The sequence below is a fragment of the Palaemon carinicauda genome, chromosome 8, assembly GCF_036898095.1.
Source record: "Palaemon carinicauda isolate YSFRI2023 chromosome 8, ASM3689809v2, whole genome shotgun sequence".
Lineage (NCBI taxonomy): Eukaryota > Metazoa > Arthropoda > Malacostraca > Decapoda > Palaemonidae > Palaemon > Palaemon carinicauda.
The window spans coordinates 77,520,390-77,542,290 of record NC_090732.1 but is presented as its reverse complement, the minus strand read 5'-3'; the positions used below and the strand labels follow the sequence as shown (position 1 = coordinate 77,542,290).

The following is a 21,901-nucleotide window of genomic DNA, read 5'->3' as shown; positions in this document are numbered from 1 at the left end:
CTCAGTTTTGAGAAGACTCTCTATTAATCTGGGAAGCTTCTCAGAGAAAAGAGTGGAGGCACAGTCCGGGTCTAGTTTCCCCACCGTGAAGGTAGAAGCCGCAGCATCCCAGGCTGCCAAGGTCCCCGGAATAAGCAAAGAGGTCGGGTCCGTCTCCTTGAGAGCCGGCATGGAAGAGCCTTCCTTGATGGCCTGTATAGTCAGCTCTGTGACTTTGTCTATGAGCGGCAAAGAGATGGAGGCCGCTGTCGTAAAAATAGTGTAGGAACCTTTGTGTGGGGTGAGCTTGGAGTTAATACACCCCCACTCTGATAGTGTTCTGGCCCAGATAGCCTGGGCCTGCTCTTTTGGAAATATGACCGTTTCCTTCGGTACCTTGTCCATACGGACCAATGCATGTTCCTTTAACCGTACAAAACCATTGAACGGGAATGCTAGGCCCGGGGGATAGAACTCCAGGTCCTCTAGAGGGCGGGTGCCCATGCCCTCCAGAGTTAGGGAACCATCTACGAATGGAGCATACAAGGCAAACCGCCAAGGATTGTTTTTATCGAAGGGCGGCAGCTTCGATGCGTCTGGAGCAGAAGGGGGAGGAAACTGAGTTCCGGCGCGGATCAGAGTAGCCATCATATCCTTAATCTCTGTTATTGCACCAGAGTGATGTTGAACTTGATCCCTGACCAATCCTTTGATCAGTTGGATGGGGAGGAGATCAGCCCAGGGTACCTGAAAGTCACCCGTTGGTTTTTTCTTGGATTTGGTAGACTTAGACTTCTTAGGAGTAGTGGTTTTACGAGGAGCAATATGAATATCAGGAGCTGTCGAGGGTCCGGGGACCGGTGACGTTGATACTGGCAAAGCTGAAGTCTTATAAGTTCGAAGTGGCTTCACCTTGGGTCGTACGGAGGCAGAGGGATCCCGAGGAGAAGCCTTAGAGTTATCAAAACCTAGAAAGGAAGAGGTAGGAGAGGGAGTAGGAGAGAAAAGGGTTTCCACCAACTCGGCACCACTTACCTGCTCGTCCCTGGGTTCTACGTCTATATCCAGACCCGCCATGTCCATCGGTACGAGGGGTTCGTCCTCCACGGAAATGGTAGCCCTGACTTCTTCAATTAAAGGGGCAGCAAGGTCAGGGGAGACTGCAGCAGTAGTCGAGCCTGGGAAGAGGCGGGAGGCCATGTCCCCATCGAGGAGATAGGGTGCGCCAGACGGTGCATTCCTGCCAAAGCCCGACACCCACGGACGAAGAGTAGCCCTTGCTGAACGAAGAGAGACATCATCGGCCTGTAAGATTTGCAGTGATTAGTGATGGAGGAGGGAGTTTGCCCTCCAAAATATACTGTGTATATCATATTCATGTCTATATTAGTGTCTGCCAACGAGAAATAAGGAACAAAGGGAAAACCCACTTACATCATCATTCAGCAGAACTGACGACAGCTCGTAACAGAGCGAGCACAAATCCGGGAACCAAACTGGGTATTGGGCCTGTCCCGGTTCTTGGATAAAGGGAATGGAGCAGTGAGCATGAGACCGGCAGAGGTCATGCCCAACGGGGTCGCTGAACGAGGCAGGCCATCCTTCAGCAGTACAACGGGCCTTCTGTAAAAGAAAGGAGACATGAGTCTGGTGTTTCTTGAAACTCTGATAAGGGGATAAAAAACCTATTATTTTAGAGTTCCGGCACTCACTGAATTCCCTAAGCGCCCATATTGCATTGACCAAACAACTGAATATTAACTTTAAGTTGATACCGCCCCATACCATTGTTGGCACTTTAATATTCAATTGTCTGTATATTTGTAATGCACCTAATGTCTGTTAATGACATAAGGATAATTAACTTGAAGCAATCCGCCGACCTCCAAGGGTCGGGGAAGCAGTGACATGCCCTTAAAATAAATATAAACACCAGCCTTAGCTAAAGGCAAGGCAAATATAAGTGTGAAGTGTATGGGCGACCTCCGGTGAAGCCGGAGCCCTGGTGAGGCCGGAGCGTAATGAAATGTCCTGAATAAAGGAGCCTTAGCTAAAGGCAAGGCAAATATAAGTGTGAAGTGTATGGGCGACCTCCGGTGACGCCGGAGGATAATGAGATGCCCTGAATAATTCAATTGTGGCTAATAATTCAATTGTGAAAGATAAAAAGCTAAGCCGCAGCTAAAGTCTAAAGCTTAGATTATATAAAAGCGTATTTACGATCTCCGGTGAGGCCGGAGGGAGAAGAAAGGTCCTGAATAATTATTGTGAATAACAAACACAGTTGTAATAACAAAGGCTATTGTGGATATGGCCGTGGCCTGAGACCGGAGTAAGGGCCACCGGAGGGTCGTATCTAAACAATATGAAGCCCGTCCCATGTAGTAAACAATATAAATATAACAATAGAACGAAAGTTATTGAGAATCCCTCATGGCGGAGTATAACTCAAGGCGGAGTGGAAAACGTTCATAACTACTCCCGAGCCGTAACGGGGAGAGGACGAAACACGGACCAAAATAATGCTAACAATTGAAAAGTCACGAAAAATAAATAACTCGTAAGTTATCATCCACCCAGAGGGGGAGAACCCGTTGAACGCACAAAACGGAAAACGGGAAATCCGCTCCCCCACCGGAGCTAAGAAAGAAAACGAGAGAAAGGGGTAACTCGTGACTGCGAACAGAAAACGGGACCCCAAGCTCTCGCTCTCTTAAACACAAAAAAAACAGGACTAAAAAACACACAACACTATTATAAACGTATAAAATAAACCTGTACATCCATAAAACACTACGAACGAAGAATAGCAACTGCTAAAACTTAAAATAAATAGCACAGTCGAGTGACGAACGCCTCGGAGGGGCGGGTACTAAACAAATACAAAGCTAAAACGCTATCTCGTTCGTAGGCTGGACTTACTAGCAAAAAGTACCATGAGTATAAAAACAAAAAAACAAAAAAAAAAATAAAAATAATAACGGTTCTAAAGGCATAAGGCCAGGGACTTAACCAAGAACCTAAGTGACAGAGTACTAAACGGGCAGACAAAGATGAATTCCCAAACAAGTGAACAAACAATGGCCGCCATGAAAGGCCAGACGGGAATAAAAAAACAGACTATACTGGATATAAAACAAAAGCCCGGTACAATAAAAGACTGTCAAAACAAACTATGGTACTTAACATTGGAATGTGTGAAGATGGAGCTTCGGACATGACAAAATAAATCCACGATTGATAAAAAAGACCGAGAGCACAACAAAACAATTCAACACTTTCGATTCAAAAAAGAAGGATGTTGTTCAGATGGCGCTCGCGTCGTGGCGTGGGTGGTGTGGCGATGGGGGTTTAGCTAGGGCCTTTGTATCGGCCCATCCCTTTGACGAAGGAATTAACTAAATGGAAGACAACCTGTGAATAGTGGATTTCACGCGCCTTTGCTTTATACACGACACCCAAAAGGTGCTCGCGCGAGGGTTGTAACCTCAGCATTCCATGCTTTTATCTTTCTCTGGTATAATTGGAAGGTTTTATCAGAAAAGATATACAAGAAGGACTTTTCACCGGGCGCCACAGGTCGACCCAGAAAAACAAATTTTTTATTTATTATTTCTCTATAATTATCTTTTTTACATGCTTCTTTCATTTTATGCAGTTATGTTATTGTTATGTGTAATTATATGTAGTAATTTATTAAGGAGTTAATATAGGTTTTTGGGGTGTGGAACGAATTATACAAATTACAGTGTATTCTTATGGGAATATTTGCTCCAACATACGATTGTTTTAACATATGAAGCAGTTTCTGGAACGAATTAAGATCATATGTAGAGGTACCACTGTAGATCCTTAATAAGGATCTTTTCTCTTGCTGCCTTAGCAGTTACTTTGTTTCTTGTAGATGGCTTCCTCCACTCAGGCTATGTCTCTCTCGCCATGGAGCCTCGTCTCCTCTGCTCGGTCGGAATTTTCCTGGCTTTAGTGGTTACCGTATTTTCCAGACTTGCCAGCTTGAGCGCCGCTAGCTCTAGATGGGAGTAGGCTGGGGGTCTCTCCCACCTTTTTTAGAAGAGAGCGATTCCTTTGCCGCCTTAGCCGTCCCATTAAACTTGTCGGCTGCGTCTACACCCTACCCTCCATATCTGAGGAACATTATCCTCTAAAATTGATCGGATACCTAGTTTTCAGGATTTTCGTTGAATTTGAGAATTCTTTGTATCCTGGCTCTTCTAAACGGCTCTCATCAATTTCAATGGACAGAATCTCTTTCCTTGATAAATCTAATGTTAATTACTAGGCAAGTGGCAGTCAGCCCTACCAGCTGCCCCCCCCCCCCCCCCCGCCCCTCGCTTTTTTACTGGTCTGTACCATTCTTCTTACCCTTTGACTAGTTCCCTATGGGATCGTCTACCGGTTGGCGACTTAGTAATGCCTTTTGCCGTGTTGCGTCAATGTACCTGCCGGGTAAGGAGAGATTAGACCATGGGCACATGTTGGTTATAAACAGCTGCCTCCTTATGCACAGCTTCTGCTGTCTTAGGCAGAATGGTATCTGATTTTGCCACCTTAGGTTGTCTGATCGACTGATTTTGGAGGAAAAAAGTGTACTATTGGTATGAATCTTTTTTTTTTTAATCTTTTTTTTTCTTTTCCCCCTATTCTACCACATTAGGAATTCGTATAGAATTCTGAGCTGTTTGGCGTGAGCTTCTATTCTAGTGTAGCCTTAGCCATAGCTAGTAGGAGGTAGAAATTAATGAAATGGTGTGTTTAACTTTTTATTTCTTACCAATTTTGAAAAAATATTTTTTATATTTTTTTGTGTGAAGATATAAAAATTTTTGGTGTGACAATAACGCACTCTTTGAAATTTTACGTTGTTGAATTCTGAAGCGTCTATCGGGTGATACGATTCCAAAGAAAACGATCAACTTGGACCCTAGTAAGGCTTAAACCTTGTTGGTTAAGGAGCTCAAGACAGCTGAGTTTACTAATATACTAATACTCAACTTTTTTGGTTTTGGCAGGAGGCAGGCTACATTTGTAGCTCCTAAAGACACTGTCTTCCCCTTAGCCTCAAAGAGTTTGGAGGCTGTTAAAAAGGCAGTGGTGGAAGGTAGACTTCTGCATGTGCTAGAGGAGTAGAGTAGTGTAAGCCTGTTTCGCTTGCTCTCCCATATGACTCCGATAGCTGGGAAGATGACCAACACACCTTGACAGTTGGCAAACTGGATAGGAATATAGGAGGCAAGCAGTTTAATGAGAGGCTTCCCAAGATTCTGGAATTCTTACTAAAAGCGGAATTGAAAGCCAAAGAAAGACTGGTGGCTTCTTTGTCGCACCAGTCTTACCTTGAAATGCTTATTGGGAACTATTCAGAATCTGACCTCTTCCCAGTTCTGGCCAAGACCCATTTAGCTACCTTCCATCTTGATCTGTATGCTTTCTTTTTAGCTAGGAGAGCCTGCAGAGAGCACGTCCTAGCAGCGGCAACTATTAGGCATAAGCCTAAAAAGTTGATGACTCCAACATCTGGGGAAAAGATTTTTCACCAAAAGGTGTCACAAGAACAAGAGCCTTTTGCAGAAATGGGTTATGTCCACTAAGAGGACTTATACCCCTGGAGAAAGACCTCAACCAAAAAGCAAGAAGCCTAGTAGACCCTTTAAAGGCAAGAAAACACTTCCTGCCGCAACTGCCACAGTTGCCACTATTCCCCAGACAGTGTACATGGTTCCCCAGCAGTACGTGAGACAGTCCCCAGCTTTCAATCCCGTTTACGAATGGGCCACGACTACATTTCAGCCCACCAGAGCTCAAGGGAGAAATGCAGGTGGAAATGGAAAATCTGGAATAGGTGGCCAAGCTAGGGGCCGAGGAAACAGAGGCAGGTCACATGAAGGAGCAGATCCTTCAAAACAACAATAAGGAGCTTTCGGTAGGGGGAAGACTATTGCTTCAAGGATCAATGGAAATTCGATCTTTGGGCACACAGCATAGTCTCAAAAGGACTAGGCATTAAATAGAAACAGAAGACACCCCAGTTCAAGAGGTTCTTCAAACCCACAACTCCGTTCTTGGAAGAATATGTGCAGGATCTCCTTCAGAAGGGAGTTATGCTTTGCACAAAATCCATGAACTTTCAAGGACATCTATTCCGCGTGCCAAAGAAAGATTCGAACACTCTTCAAACTATTCTAGACTTGTCCCCTCTGAACAAATTAATTCAGAACGACAAGTTCTAGATGCTAATTATCTCGCAAATACGTACCCACCTACCCCGTCTACATAGATCTTACCGATGCTTATTGGCATCTTCCGATAGGTCGGCATCTCTCTTCTACCTTGGTTTCAGACCGGCAAGAAAGGCCTACATATTCAAAGCTATGCCCTTTGGGCTCAGCATAGCTCCAAGGATTTTCACGAAACTAGCCGAGACCATTTTTCAACAACTCGAAGCAAAGGTCTTCAGGTGATGGTATACCTTGACGACTGGTTACTCCGTGCTGCGAGGAAGTTGGAATGTCTTCTAGCAGCTCTGGAAGTTAGGAAATTTCTCCAATCCCTGGGCTTCCAAATCAACCTCGAGAAGTCTTGTGGTTAGGTCTGCACAGGGATTTGATGTCACATAACCTTTCTCTACCTCAGGATAGGAGGAAGTAAATAGCAAGTTCGGTCAGGTGTCTCCTTCATTCGAAGATGATCACCAGGTGTCATTAGGAAAGAGTCTTGGGCTCGCTACAATTTGCAGCGGTTACAAACCCAATCTTAAAAGAAAGACTCAAGGAAGCCAACAGAGTCTGGAGAAGAAAGGCATCAAATGCTCGAAGAGACCATCGCCACAAAATCCTGGCTCTACTGTGCAAACAGCTCAAGCTGTGGTCCACTGTCAAGAGCTTGTCGACACACGTCCTTCTACAGTTTTCTCCATCAGTGATAATCCACACGGATGCCTTGGAGTGAGATTGGGGGGGGGGGTGCCTCATACCCCCCACCAAGAATATACAGGGTCAGTGGTTAGTCGCATTTCAACAATTCCATATCAACATTCTGGAAGCTATGGCAGTGTTTCTTTCTCTGAAGAGATTGAATCCAAAGAAGAAATCACACAAAATAGTTCTCGACAGCAAGATGATGGTACAGTGCATCAACAGACAGGGTTCAAAATCTCCACAGATAAATCACGTCATACTGGCTATTCTCACTTTGTCGAAGCGGAGAAATTGGCATCTCTGCAATTCATTTAGAAGGGGTTCACAATGTGACAGTGAACGGCCTGTCAAGATTCAAGCCTCTGGAAACAGTGGTTCCTGGATGAAAAATCATTCTGTTTCATTTTAGAGCCAGTCCTGGAACTGCAAATAGATCTCTTTTGGACAAGCTTCAACAAGAAGCTTCCCCTTCATGCAGCACCAAATTTAGATCCGGAAGCATTGGGAATAGATTTGATGTCACTGGATTGGAACGAGTGGACTCGCATTTACTTTTTTCCACTGTTCAATCTCCTTATGTAGGTCCTGGACAAGCTATGGACCTTCAAGGGGACAGCAGCATTAGTGGCCCCCAATTGGCCCAAGAGCAATTGGTACCTTCTAGTTCTGGAACTCAAACCTCGCCAGATTCCTCTGCCGACACCAATGCTGTCCCAGGATGTTCAACAGGAGACTGTCTTTGCTCCCTTTTGGGTAATGAACAACCTTCAGCTCATGATTTTCTCGTTCTAGCTGCTAAAAGAAACAGAAGGAAAGGATTGATTTTATGGAAGAATACAAGAAGTCGTCTAATACAAAAAGGCAATACAGTATTTGTTCTCTTGGAAGAAGTGGGTGGAGTTTGTTAAGACGCATAAGCCCACTTTGATTACAATGGACTTCTGTTTATCATTCTTTATCACATTACACGAACAGGGTCTGGCCTCCCCTCAAAACCATCTCATGGTCTTTGGATAAAGTCTTGCACAGCTGCCTCAATAGATAACTGTTCTGCTTCCTTGAGGGATCTTACTCAAAAATCAATCTTTTTACTAGCTATGGCTTCTGGTGCTAGAGTCAGCGAGATTGTGGCACTATCAAGGGATGATGGCCACATCTAATTCTCAGGGTTGGGAGAAGTTAATTTATATCCAGATCCTGCATTCATGGCTAAAAATAAACTCCCCATGAAACATTGGGGCTCTTGGAAGATCATCCCTCTAAAGGAAGATCCTTCTCTGTGCCCTGTGGAATACCTTAATGCTTACCTGTCAAAGAGTGAAGCCTTTAAAGGCAGACAACTTTTTAAATGAGAAACAACAGGATCTAATCTCTCTTTGAAACAACTGAGGTCCAAACTCACCTATTTTATCAGAAGGGTTAATCCTGATAGTATACCATCAGGTCATGACCATAGAAAAGTTGCCTCTTCCTTAAACTTCTTCCTGTATATGTCCTCCGAAGACTTACAAGCCTAAACTAGATGGAAGTCTTCAAGAGTATTTCTCAAACATTTCTTGTAACAATTGGAGGAAATTAAACATTTTGTTGTGGCAGCTGGTACTGTGATTAAACCAGCTTCTTAGCGTTGTGCATGGACTCTTATGGACTGTATAATACGGGACTATTACAATGTGTATAGAGTGGGTTGAATGTTCTTCTAATTTGCATTATATTAGAAACTGTTTATATTGACGAGTCAAAAGGTGACCTTATTTTTATCATATGGAATGATGTTACTATTCTATTCTATACGATGTTACTGGGGTGAAGATCTCTTGTTTTAATCGCAAAAAATGTAAATATTGTTGCACCAATTTTGTTATATCTGTTTGATTTTGGATTTTTGCGTTTCCTCTATATGGACCTACTGTTTCTAAATAAAAAGTGGTGTAACTATTTTTTTAACCCTCCTTTTACAAACTATTGCTTAGTCGATGTGTTCTTACATGTGTACCTTCGTCACAGTGAGTGGAACTGTGATGATAACTGTTTGATTACATTACAGTTCACAAAATCTTGCATAGTCTACTCATAGAGTTGGACTGTTGTCCAAAATAGCTATATTTGAGAGTGGAAAACAAACCATCATTAGATACACTAATCGTAGAATGATTTTAAATCTTCTATAATTAGTCAGGTTGACACAAAAAAGCACTTATGTTGTTAAAACTATTATTATTATTATTATTATTATTATTATTATTATTATTATTATTATTATTATTATTATTACTAGCTAAGTAACAACCCTAGTTGGAAAAGCATGATGCTATAGGCCCAAGGGCTCCAACAGGGAAAAATAGTCTAGTGAGGAAAGGAAGCAAGGAAATAAATAAACTCCAAGAGAAGTAATAACAATCAAAATAAAACATTTTAAGATAATTAACATTAATTTAGATCTATCATGTATAAACTACAAAATCTTCATAAAAACAAGAGGGTGAGAAACAAGATAGAAAGAGTGTGCCCGAGTGTACCCTCAAGTAAGAGAACTCTAACCCAAGACAGCGGAAAACCATGGTACAGGGGCTATGGCACTACCCAAGACTAGAGAACTATGGTTTGATTTTGGAGTGTCCTTCTCATATAAAAGCTGCTTACCATAGCTAAAGGGTCTCTTCTACCCATACCAAGAGGAAAGTAGCCACTGAACAGTTACATTGCAGTAGTGAACCCCTTGAGTGAAGAAGGTACTGTTTGGTAATCTTAGTGTTGTCAGGTGTATGAGGACAGTGGAGGATGTGAAAAAAATAGGCCAGATTATTTTGTGTGTGTAGGCAAAGAAAAAAAAAACTGTAATCAGAGAGAGGGATCCAATGTAGTTCTGCCTAACCAGTCAAAGGATCCAATAACTCTCTAGCGGTAGTATTTCAACTGTTGGCTTGTGCCCTGGCCAACCTACTACCTACAAAACTGAGAATTTTCAATTCTTTGGTACACCCCTCATGATGAGGGGTAGATGGAGATGGTTTGGACATGCTCTTTGCACTCCACAAGAGAGATTAGTTCACTAAACGTTCAGCTGGGTTCCACAAGGCACTAGAAGACTTGGAAGACCCAGTATTATAGTTTGCTATGCCCCAACAAATAATTCACCCGAAGAAAGGAAAGATGAATACTATGAAGGAGACCTGACTGATTGCAATAATTACAGAGGCACAACACTTATGTCAGTTGTTATGAAAATATATAGTATGCTTATTGAAAAGAAACTGGAGAGTAAAATTTATGAAAAGCTGAGAGATGAACAAGCATGATTTAGAAAAGGTAGAAATTGCACTGACCAAATTTCCATTTTCAGACATGCACAGCAATGCATAGAATATAGAAATCCCCGTTTATTGGCATTTGTGGACTATGAAAAAGCCTTTGATAGGGTGCACTGCCCAGTTTTGTGGAGCGTCCCGCGTTGTGGAATTCCTCTTGAATATGTAAATTTGATTGTCTGTTCATGAGCATAGCAAGTGCAAAGTTAATGTTAATGGAGTTTTATCATTCAAGTATTTAGGAACTATGATCTCCACGAAAGGGTCTTTAGAATTAGAATTTAGTGAAAGATTGAAAAAAGCAAATTAGACAATGGCTAGGTTAAGTAAAATTTGGAAATCAAATTGTCCGAAATTACCTATAAAAGTCAGACTATATATCAGGTTAGTGAGATCGGTGTTACTCTATGGACATGAGTCATGGTATGACAATGAAACAATCTCCAATAGTTTTAGTAGATTTGAGAACAAAGCCCTCAGAAGGATATTGGGAGTTGAATGGCAGGACAGGATTAGGAATGAAACTATAAGAGAGATTACTCGAGTGCCATATGTGGATGAGATCATGATGGGGAGTAGATGGAGATGGTTTGGACATGCTCTTCGCACTCCCAAAGAGATTAGTTCACCAAATGTTTAGCTGGGCTCCACAAAGCACTAGAAGAGTTGGAAGACCCTGGCCTACATGACTAAGGACGATGAAGCGTAAAGTAGGAGATGATGAATGAAGAAGTATTGAATTAAAAGCTCAAGATAGAGACGACGGGCATAATCATGGTTTTAGACAAGAGATCCTGTGTGAAAAAATCTTTTGTAATTTTTCCACGTGTTTAGCATTTATGACAAAAGCAGGGGAATAGACATCATATAGCTAGACTTTCAAAAGGTTTTTAACAAAGTCCCTCCAAAAATTAATGATTAAAATTAGAGCACTTGGCATCATTGAAGAGCCAGCTGAAAGGATCGAAGAACAGTTGACAATCAGAAAACAGATTTGTAAACAATGGAGAAGCCTCAGAGTGGGCAGCTGTTACAAGCAGAGTACCTCAAGGATCCATTCTTGGCCCATTACTGTTTCTGATTCACATTAACGATATAGATTTAGGATTACATTAAGCAAATTTGTTGACGATACTAAACTGGGCATAAATGCTGCGAACTCAGAAAATGTAGAAGCCTTAGGCGATCATCTAATTAAGTTAGGTGAATGGTCCCGAAAATGAAAAATACCTTTCCACTATGGGAACTGCAAAGTTATCCTTATAGGTTATAGTAACCCACAAACAGATTACTCAAAGTTGGGTAATAGAATAGAAAGCTTGGACCAGGAGGAAGATTTTGGCATAATTATTAGCAAAGATTACCAAACAGAGCATAAAAGTTGAAAAAAAAGCACAAAAATTAACAGAGACACAATTCAAATACAGATACAAAGACTGTTCTTCAGCTGTACACATCATTAGTATGGCCCTATCTAGAATACGGAGTACAATTCTGGCCTTCAAGTATTCAGAAAGATATAGATAGACTGGAAGCAGTACAAGCTATGGCCACCAAACTAGTTCCAACACTAAGGCAATTTGGATATAGATTGAGGATGGAATGTTTGAACTTATTTGATCTACAAAATAAATGACTTGAGGGGTCATTTAATAGTGGCATACAAAATTCTTGAAGGAATAACAAAATAATGTAGATTCACGCTTAGCACAGATCAGTCCAGTGATAACGGATACAAACTGGAATTGAAAAGATACAATACCACTCATTGTGGCAATTTTTTTACATACAAAATAGCAAATTCATGGAACAGACTTCCAACGGATGTAGTAAACAGTAATATGGTAAACTGAGTTCAAGAATAAGTTAGGCAAGATCATAAAAACTAAACATTCAAACCAAATCACTATCCAAGAGAAAATAGACTACCCGGATGGACTAAATTCTTTGAGACATCCAAAATCCTTGTAACTCTCTCTGCTGCTGATTTCACTGTCTAATAATAAACCGTTTTATCTTTTACCTCGTCTCCCTGAACTCTTTATCAAATCTAGTCTTTATTTATCCCCTTTTCCATGTTTTTCTGTCCTTTTGTATAGGTCTTCATCCTTTCCCAGTCATATCTACAGTACTGCTGATCTGACCTACTGTTCCTCATCCTTTCCCATCATGTGTCCAAATCTCCTCAGTCTTTGAGTTCTCTGTGTAGCAGAAATAATGTCACTAAAGGAATGTATGTGTATACAGTATACATTATATACCTCAATGCAGCCTAATGGTTCATATACAGGATACATAAAAACTTTAAAATGTAATTTTAAATATTTAACTTAGCCGGTGAATATATAATAGCAGCTGCAACTCTGCGGCTCGACAGACAACATACTCAAAAAACTCGCGAGCGATCGCTATGCAGGTTGCGGGTGTGCCCACCAGCGCCAACTGTCGGCCAGATACCACTCTTGTATGTAAACAAAACCTTCAATTCTTCTCTGTCGACGTTGACGACAAGACGTATTTATACTCGCTGTAGAACCTGGAGTTTTCCCATCATATTTGGTGAAGTACTTTATTTTGGTTTGAGCTTTCGCAGTACAGGTGTTTTTCCTCAACATAAACTCTTGAACTCTTTATTGAATCGGATTATTTGTTGATGACTTGGATTGTTTTTGGAATTTTCTTTGACTAATTCAAAATGGCTGACCCTTCTCAAGTACCTAGATTTCGAAAGTGTAATGCTAGGGACTGTAATAGGCGTCTTCCAAAGGCTTCTCTCGACCCTCATACTGTTTGTTCCAATTGTCGGGGTAAAACCTGTCAATTGGGAGATCGGTGTGAGGAATGCGTGGGCCTTTCGGAATTCGATTGGCTCGAATATGATAAGTATACACGCAGATGAGAGAGAGATAGGGTAAGAAGAAGTTCATCTAGGTCCGTAGATTTTTCCTCTCCACATGCCCCTGAACCTAATCCTTCCCCTGTAGTGGTTGTTCCTAACCCCCCTTCTAGCACTCAGGAACCGTCTATGCAAGACATGTTACATGCTATTCATGCCTTGGGGGAGAGAGTTGAGGCGTTAGCAAGTGACCGTAATCAACTCATGGCTGACGTGAAGGAACTTAAGTGCCATAGTGCCACGGCGGAAAGTGGGAAAGTGATTAGTGCGCAAAGTGTTGTGAACAGTGTTGCGACCGAGGGTTCGTCTGTTCGTGCCTGTCGTTCACCTAGTCCGGGACCTCTTGCAAGCTCCCAAGCCCAGGGGAGAAGCAATGTCGTACGACTTATGGGTTCGAGAGGCCTTGATCAGCGAACAGACGTTCCCTCTATGGTATCAGGCGTATCTCGTCAAGATCGCCCCTACCATAAGACGAGAGAGCCCATTTTTACCTCGTCGTCCGAAGGCTTTTCACGCAAGAAACCATGGAGCAAGGTTTCTAGGCCTCTGAAACGCAAGTCGGTACCTTCAGGACAGGTCCAACGTCCTGGATGTAGTCATTGGGACAGTTCGGACCCGTTGCTGTCATCGGATGACTGCTCGCCGCCTAAGCAAGGCAAAGTTGTGCCGTCTCAGGCGCTAACCCCGTCTGTTACCGCACCCGTTACCGTAGACCCTAAATGGGTTATACTGCAGGACATGCAGTCTAAGCTTGCGTCCCTTATGGAAGACTACAACAGAAGGTTTCCGTTGAACCTAGCCGTTTATCTCATGGATATCCTGGCCGTCAGCCACCCAAGCGTTCTGTTGTGCGTCCTGTTGACGTTGGTGTAGCCAGCTCACGTCAACCAGTTGGGGTTGTACCACACCCGATGCGGTCTCGTGTGGATTTTCAGCCGCAGGTGGACGTTAGGCAACTCGCTGATGCGTCTGGTGACGTTCTGGACGTTCGCCAACCATCAGAGTTGACTTGTTTTGACGCGGTGCGTCAACCTCCGCAACCTAGAGTTGTTTTGACTGCACAACCCAGGCGGTCTAAGCAGTCTCGGGTGGACGCTGTGCGTCCTCACGCACCTGTTGTTGTTGACAGTTCCCAGACTGTTCAGCAGTTTCAGGACGCTGCGTCCTGCTCCGCAACTTATGCACCAGTGCGGGCGGACGCTGCGTGTTAAGCATTGCCAACCCCTTTGCTTGTTTCTCATCAGTTGTCAGATGAGGAACTTTCGGATGAGGACGTTGCTGACCCTCAGCCTGAGGATCATCCTTCAGATATTGACGAGCCTAGAGCAGTTCCGCCTTCTATGGACTTTAAAAAAGTCATGCTCATTTTTAAAGAGTTGTTTCCTGAACACTTTGTCTCTGTGGCTCCTCGTTCGCCGCCGTCTGAGTTTGTTTTAGGCGTACCTGCTGCCATGCCAGCCTTTACAAAACTCGTTCTCTCTCGCTCATCCAAGAGAGCTTTACGGCTGTTAGGCGATTGGTTGGAAACCAAGAGGAGTTTAGGGAAGACGGCCTTTGCCTTCCCCCCATCTAAAATCTCGTCTAGATCGAGCGTCTGGTATGCCACGGGAGAAGTTCTCGGCTTGGGAGTTCCTGCCTCTGCCCAGGGCGACTTCTCAAGTCTTGTAGACTCTCCCCGCCGCCTAGCCATGAGACGCTCGAAGATTAGTTGGTCATCCTCAGACCTGGACCATCTACTTAAAGGCATCTTTAGGGCTTTTGAAGTTTTCAACTTCCTTGACTGGTGTTTGGGAGCCTTGAGTAGGAAAATCTCATCAGCCGATAGAGATGTCTCCTTACTCATTATGTCCTGCATGGATAAGGCCATCCGCGATGGATCCAATGAGCTCTCCTCCTCGTTTACGTCAGGAGTCCTAAAGAAACGAGAGTCTCTGTGCTCTTTTCTGTCAGCAGGAGTGACGCCCTGTCAACGATCTGAGCTACTCTTTGCCCCTTTGTCTAAGTTCTTGTTTCCTGAACTTTTAGTTAAGGAAATAGCGTTGTCTCTAGTGCAGAAGGACACCCATGACTTGGTTGCGTCCTCGGCTCGCAAAGGGACCCCTTCGTCTGCCTTGTCTGCTAGACCTAGGATAGACACTCCAGCGTCCAGGTTTATTCCGCCCTTTCGTGGCAGAGCCCCCAGCAGGGGAAGTACTCGTGCCAAAGGGAAGAGAGGAAAGAGGAAAGGAGCCAAGTCCTCGCGTGGCAGAGTCTGACTGCCCGCAGCTTCAGACAGCAGTAGGTGCCAGACTCAAGAACTTCTGGCAAGCCTGGGAGAAGAGAGGCGCAGATCAACAGTCTGTGAGGTTGCTCAGAGAGGGGTACAAAATCCCATTTGTACGCAAACCTCCTCTAGCGACGTCCCCCATCGATCTCTCTCCCAGGTACCGAGAGGAAGCAAAGAGACAAGCCCTGAAACTAGAAGTGTCTCTTTTGCTAGAGAAGGGAGCGGTGGTCAAAGTCTCGGACCTTCAATCACCGGGGTTTTATAACCGTCTCTTCCTAGTACCGAATAAGACAGGAGGTTGGAGACCGGTGCTAGACGTCAGTGCTCTGAATGTCTTTGTCACAAAGACAAAGTTCACCATGGAGACCACCAAGTCAGTCTTAGCAGCGGTCAGAAAGGGAGACTGGATGGTCTCTCTCGACCTAAGAGACGCTTACTTCCACATCCCCATTCACTCAGATTCCCAACCTTTTCTGAGATTTGTGTTCGACAATGTGGTGTACCAGTTTCGGGCCCTGTGCTTTGGCCTAAGTCCTGCTCCTCTCGTGTTTACGAGGCTTATGAGGAATGTGGCAAAATTCCTCCATTTATCGGGTATCCGAGCCTCCCTTTATTTGGACGACTGGCTTCTCAGAGCCTCGTCCAGTCATCGCTGTCTGAAGGATCTCAATTGGACTTTAGATCTGACCAAGGAATTGGGACTTCTGGTCAACTTGGAAAGGTCCCAGCTGATCCCATCCCAAACTATTCTGTATTTAGGGATGGAGATTCGCAGTCCAGTTTTTCGGGCTTTTCCGTCGGCCCCCAGAATAGATCAAGCCCTGCTCGTAATCCAAAGGATGTTGAAGAGAGAACGTTGCTCAGTCAGGAATTGGATGAGTCTAGTAGGAACTCTATCATCCCTGGAGCAGTTTGTCTCTCTAGGAAGGCTACACCTCCGACCTCTACAATTCCATCTAGCTTTTCACTGGAAAAAGGACAAGACGCTAGAGGCGGTCTCGATCCCGATTTCCGAAACAGTAAAGACTTGCCTGAATTGGTGGAAAGACAATATCAGTCTACGAGAGGGACTTCCCCTAGCAGTTCAGAAACCAAACCACGTTCTCTTCTCAGACGCATCGGATTTGGGTTGGGGTGCGACACTGGACGGTCGGGAATGCTCAGGTCTGTGGACCTCAAGTCAGAGGAGCATGCATATCAACGGCAAGGAGCTTTTGGCAGTTAACCTGGCCTTGATGAGCTTCGAGAGTCTCCTTCGAGACAAAGTGGTGGAGGTCAACTCGGACAACACCACAGCCTTGGCGTACATTTCCAAACAAGGAGGTACCCACTCCCTGACACTGTACGAGATCGCAAGGGACCTGCTCATCTGGTCAAGAGATCGAGGCATCTCCCTGGTAACGAGGTTTATCCAGGGCGACTTGAACGTTCTAGCAGATTGTCTCAGTCGGAAAGGTCAGGTAATTCCAACCGAATGGACCCTCCACAAGGATGTGTGCAAGAGGCTTTGGGCGACTTGGGGTCAACCCACCATAGACCTCTTTGCAACCTCGATGACCAAGAGGCTTCCAATCTATTGCTCACCAGTCCCAGACCCAGCAGCAATACATATAGATGCCTTTCTCCTAGATTGGTCTCACCTAGACCTATACGCATTCCCACCATTCAAGATTGTCAACAAGGTACTGCAGAAATTCGCCTCTCACGAAGGGACAAGGTTGACGTTAGTTGCTCCCCTCTGGCCCGCGAGAGAATGGTTCACCGAGGTACTTCGATGGCTGGTAGACTTTCCAAGAAGTCTTCCTCTAAGAGTAGACCTATTACGTCAGCCCCACGTAAAGAAGGTACACCAAAGCCTCCACGCTCTTCGTCTGACTGCCTTCAGACTATCGAAAGACTCTCGAGAGCTAGAGGCTTTTCGAAGGAGGCAGCCAGTGCGATTGCAAGAGCGAGGAGAGCTTCTACCATTAGAGTTTACCAATCGAAGTGGGAAATCTTCCGAGACTGGTGCAAGTCAGTATCTGTATCCTCGTCCAGTACCTCTGTAGCCCAAATCGCTGATTATCTCTTATACCTGAGAAGAGTTCGCTCCCTTTCAGCTCCCACGATCAAGGGCTACAGGAGCATGTTGGCTTCGGTCTTCCGGCATAGAGGCTTAGATCTTTCCAACAATAAAGATCTACAAGATCTCCTTAAGTCTTTTGAGACCTCTAAGGAACGTCGTTTGGCTACACCTGGATGGAATTTAGACGTGGTCCTAAGATTCCTCATGTCAGACAGGTTTGAGCCTTTACATTCAGCCTCCCTGAAGGATCTCACTCTTAAGACTCTTTTCCTGGTGTGCTTGGCCTCAGCTAAAAGAGTCAGTGAGCTTCATGCCTTCAGCAAGAACATCGGTTTTTCGACAGAAAAAGCCACTTGTTCTCTTCAACTTGGTTTCCTAGCCAAGAATGAACTGCCTTCTCGTTCTTGGCCTAAATCTTTTGATATTCCTAGCTTATCAGAGATCGTAGGCAACAAATTAGAGAGAGTATTATGCCCCGTTAGAGCTCTTAAGTTCTATTTAGCTTGTACTAAGCCTTTACGAGGTAAATCTGAAGCGTTATGGTGTTCGGTTAAGAAACCATCCTTACCTATGTCAAAGAATGCTTTGTCATATTTTATCAGATTGTTAATACGAGAAGCTCATTCACACTTGAGTGAGGAAGACCGATCTTTGCTTAAGGTTAAGACGCACGAGATTAGAGCTATAGCAACTTCTGTGGCCTTCAAGCAAAATAGATCTCTGCAAAGTATCATGGACGCGACCTTTTGGAGAAGCAAGTCAGTGTTCGCGTCATTTTACTTGAAAGATGTCCAGACTCTTTACGAGGACTGCTACACACTGGGTCCATTCGTAGCAGCGAGTGCAGTAGTGGGTGAGGGTTCAACCACTACACTTCCCTAATTCCATATCCTTTTAATCTGTCTCTTGAAATGTTTTTAATATTTTTTTTATGGGTTGTTCGGAAGGCTAAGAAGCCTTTCGCATCCTGGTTGATTTGGCGGGTGGTCAAAGTCATTTCTTGAGAGCGCCCAGATTAGGGGTTTGATGAGGTCCTGTTGTATGGGTTGCAGCCCTTGATACTTCAGCTCCTGGGAGTCTGTCAGCATCCTAAGAGGATCGCTGGGCTCCGTGAGGAAGACAGACTTACAAGGCAGAGTAATCGTCTAAGTCAGCTTCCTTACCAGGTACCTATTTATTTTGGTTTTGTTATATTGATAACTGTCAAAATTAAAAAACTCTTAGCTTATACGCTGTAAACATAATTAACTCTGGTCTCTACCCACCTCCTTGGGTGTGAATCAGCTATTATATATTCACCGGCTAAGTTAAATATCTAAAAATGATATTTTAATTATAAAATAAATTTTTGAATATACTTACCCGGTGAATATATAAATTAAATGACCCTCCCTTCCTCCCCAATAGAGACGCAGCGGGACGAGAAGAATTGAAGGTTTTGTTTACATACAAGAGTGGTATCTGGCCGACAGTTGGCGCTGGTGGGCACACCCGCAACCTGCATAGCGATCGCTCGCGAGTTTTTTGAGTATGTTGTCTGTCGAGCCGCAGAGTTGCAGCTATTATATATTCACCGGGTAAGTATATTCAAAAATTTATTTTATAATTAAAATATCATTTTTTTTTCTTATTCTTAACCCTGCAAGGGATACCACTGAGTGTGCCTTTTGTAGCTGTCTCTCTCTGTAAATAGTACTAAACATTCTTTCTATTATCCCTTTAGCCTTCCCCCAATGTCTTTATTTTCCCCCTTTTACTTTTCAGATACTTCTTTAGGTCTCATTGCACCTAGCTCATCAATTTATTGAAATTCACCTTGCACCAGTTTTCACCTCTTAATCAAAAGTCAATCTTATGAATTAATCCTGGGAATGTCCTCAGGATGAGACCAATTGTATTTATTAAAATATACTTATAATATTTAAATGTTTAAGTGTTTCATCATTAAACTTTTAAGTGTTTCATCATTAAACTGTTAAGTGTTTCATAAGTCTTTTTTTTTTCTTTTTCAGCCAAATAGAACATATTACCTAGAAGATCCAGAAGGTTATGCACTTGAATGGTGCAGAGTCATAGAAGAAGTGAAGCATTTTTACTATCCAGAAACCACAACTTGAATCCATCAAAAGAAATGCTAGGTTGTATGAATAAGTTTTATTTTTTTTATCCTATGTAATTTTGTTAGAGCAGAAGAAACATATGGCATCTAAAGCTTTAGCTAAGTTTCTTTTTTAGGGTGGTGGATACATTGGATTTATTTTAGACTTACACACAAGGGAAATGAACATTAAACCTTGTTTTGTTCTTGTGGCCATTAGATAGTCATTTGGCCAAGTGTTTTTTTTTATCTATTGAGTCTCCCCTTTTAAACTGAAGATGTGTTGTAAATATGGAAGATTTTAAGTTTGTTGTTCAAGAATAATAATCATTTCTATTTTATCTTTAAAGATCATACTGTATGTGAAATCTGTTCCTATGAGAAAAATTTTGTATTTTTCGTGATGTCCTGTATTATATTTTATCTTCCTTGTGGGATTAATACATGATAAGTGCAGTGAATTTCTTAGTTGTTTGTTAAATATTTTGCCATTTTTAATAAATAGTTAACTTCGCAATATCCAAACACAAACAGTAAGCATTCAAGTTTCACATGTTAACAGTAGGATATTCATTATTCCCACTGAAGGACATTGTAATTAATTCCTACCTTTTTTATCTTTATCCTTTGTTACAGTATTGTGGTGAGTGTGGTCACTAAGATTTAGATGAAAGTAGGTTAAGTGATGTAAAAGGTTCAAGTGAAGCAAATCATTCGTTTGTTCCATTGATAACAAGTTTCTGATGTTATAATAACATAATCCTTTCTTTGTGAAAACAATTTAACCATAGTATTTTTAAACAAATAGGCTGAAAAAATTAAGAAGTATCAATTTCAAGTGTCACTTCAGGCAATAAATTTTAATTTCAACATAACAGTATTATCTTCCCTTCATACAATTTCCACATTAAATGGAGAAAGGAAACAATATACTGTACTTCAAATCAGTGCTATTACATGAAAATCCAGTTATAATTGGTAATGTATTAATTAGAATCGATAATTTTGATATGCAATTATGTTCTAAATGAATCAATGTATCACATATTTTCTGGGGTAATCAAATGTTGCCCTTGCTGTAGACAATGTCATTAGTTTTTCATTGGTAATAGTAGTAATTCATTTTGGTTGTGATCAAAATTATGTAAAGTTAATCCTTGATGACCTTATTCATTGTATAATTAGGAATTTAAATACAGTAATAATACTAATACCAAAAAGCAATCTTCATATGGTATAATAAAAGTACGGTATATTATGAAATACTTATAGCACTGAATAAGAAACCGTGTAAGCCTATCTGGTATACAGTGTTTAATAATACTGTACATTAAATCAAGATTATTTAAGGGGTTACCCTCTGATTTCTTACCAAATATATGATGAGAGGAACAGTTTTTAAGTTCTTAATCAGAAACTGGTGTAGAAAAATAGTATGAATAACAACAAAGTTAATTTCTTTAGTTTAAGTTATTTCATTATTGTATAAAGTCTTAATTAATTGATGTTAAAGATTCCCCATATCTTGTATATTGCTTCCTTTTGACTTATATTAATTCAGAATTTTTAAGATAGCTTCACTTTCTAACATTAGTCATTGAAACTGACAATGTTGTTTCTAAGGACATTTCATTGTAATCCTTCAATAATAAACACTTTGCAGGAACTTTTGTTGTTAATCTTAACGCAAGAAAGTGTGATTGTTGCCAATAGAGCAAACTGTATTTTATTGGAAGCATAAATTTAAGTACTTACCGTAGTTAGCCTGTGATCTAAGTTGGAGAAGATTGCAACTAATGAATAATCATGTACCTAAAGTGTTTCTTATTATCACTTACCGCTTTCAAGTGTTCTGTTATCTTTATTTCTCTCTGGTTGTATTGCAAGTTATTCTTTCACTGTTTAATCTGATTGTATTGCAAGTAACAGTTTTTTTAATATTAAAAGCTTGATAGTGTTTCTTCATTAAAAGTCTTTAATTAATGTGGGGTAATGTTTTCATTGACTAAAATTTCTTGAACTTCCTTGGGTGTCAAAATATTTTGCAATCTACTTCTAAGATTGTACAAGTCTTTATATATTTTGAAGTCTAAATACTCTTTAACTTTCATGGCTTTCATCATTTACCCTTTCATCTGTAGCACTCAATTCAATTCCATAGTTAAATAATTGTTGGGCTTTACACCAGCCAGTATTGGAGTCAAAGTGTTTGAGATTGGGAGGTTTGGACAAACACCGATTGTTTGATCATCTTTAGAGAAACTGGTATCTACAATAATATCTGAAATGTCCTCTCTAATGTTGTCATTATCATCTAGCATATCAGACAATAGGTAGGTTGAGTAAAAATTGGA

General features: G+C 42.0%; 1 protein-coding gene across 2 annotated transcripts in view; it reads left to right on the top strand.

The window, feature by feature from the left end:
• Pdk1 (Phosphoinositide-dependent kinase 1) overlaps window positions 1-21,901 on the top strand; it is a 776,015-nt gene that overhangs the window by 754,026 nt on the left and 88 nt on the right. For both annotated transcript variants that reach the window (XM_068378675.1, XM_068378674.1), the window contains one exon: window positions 19,462-21,901. This exon is cut by the window's right edge and continues 88 nt beyond it. In XM_068378675.1, the coding sequence (XP_068234776.1) occupies window positions 19,462-19,566 (105 nt within the window). In that variant the 3' untranslated portion in view covers window positions 19,567-21,901. The remainder of the gene's footprint in view (window positions 1-19,461) is intronic.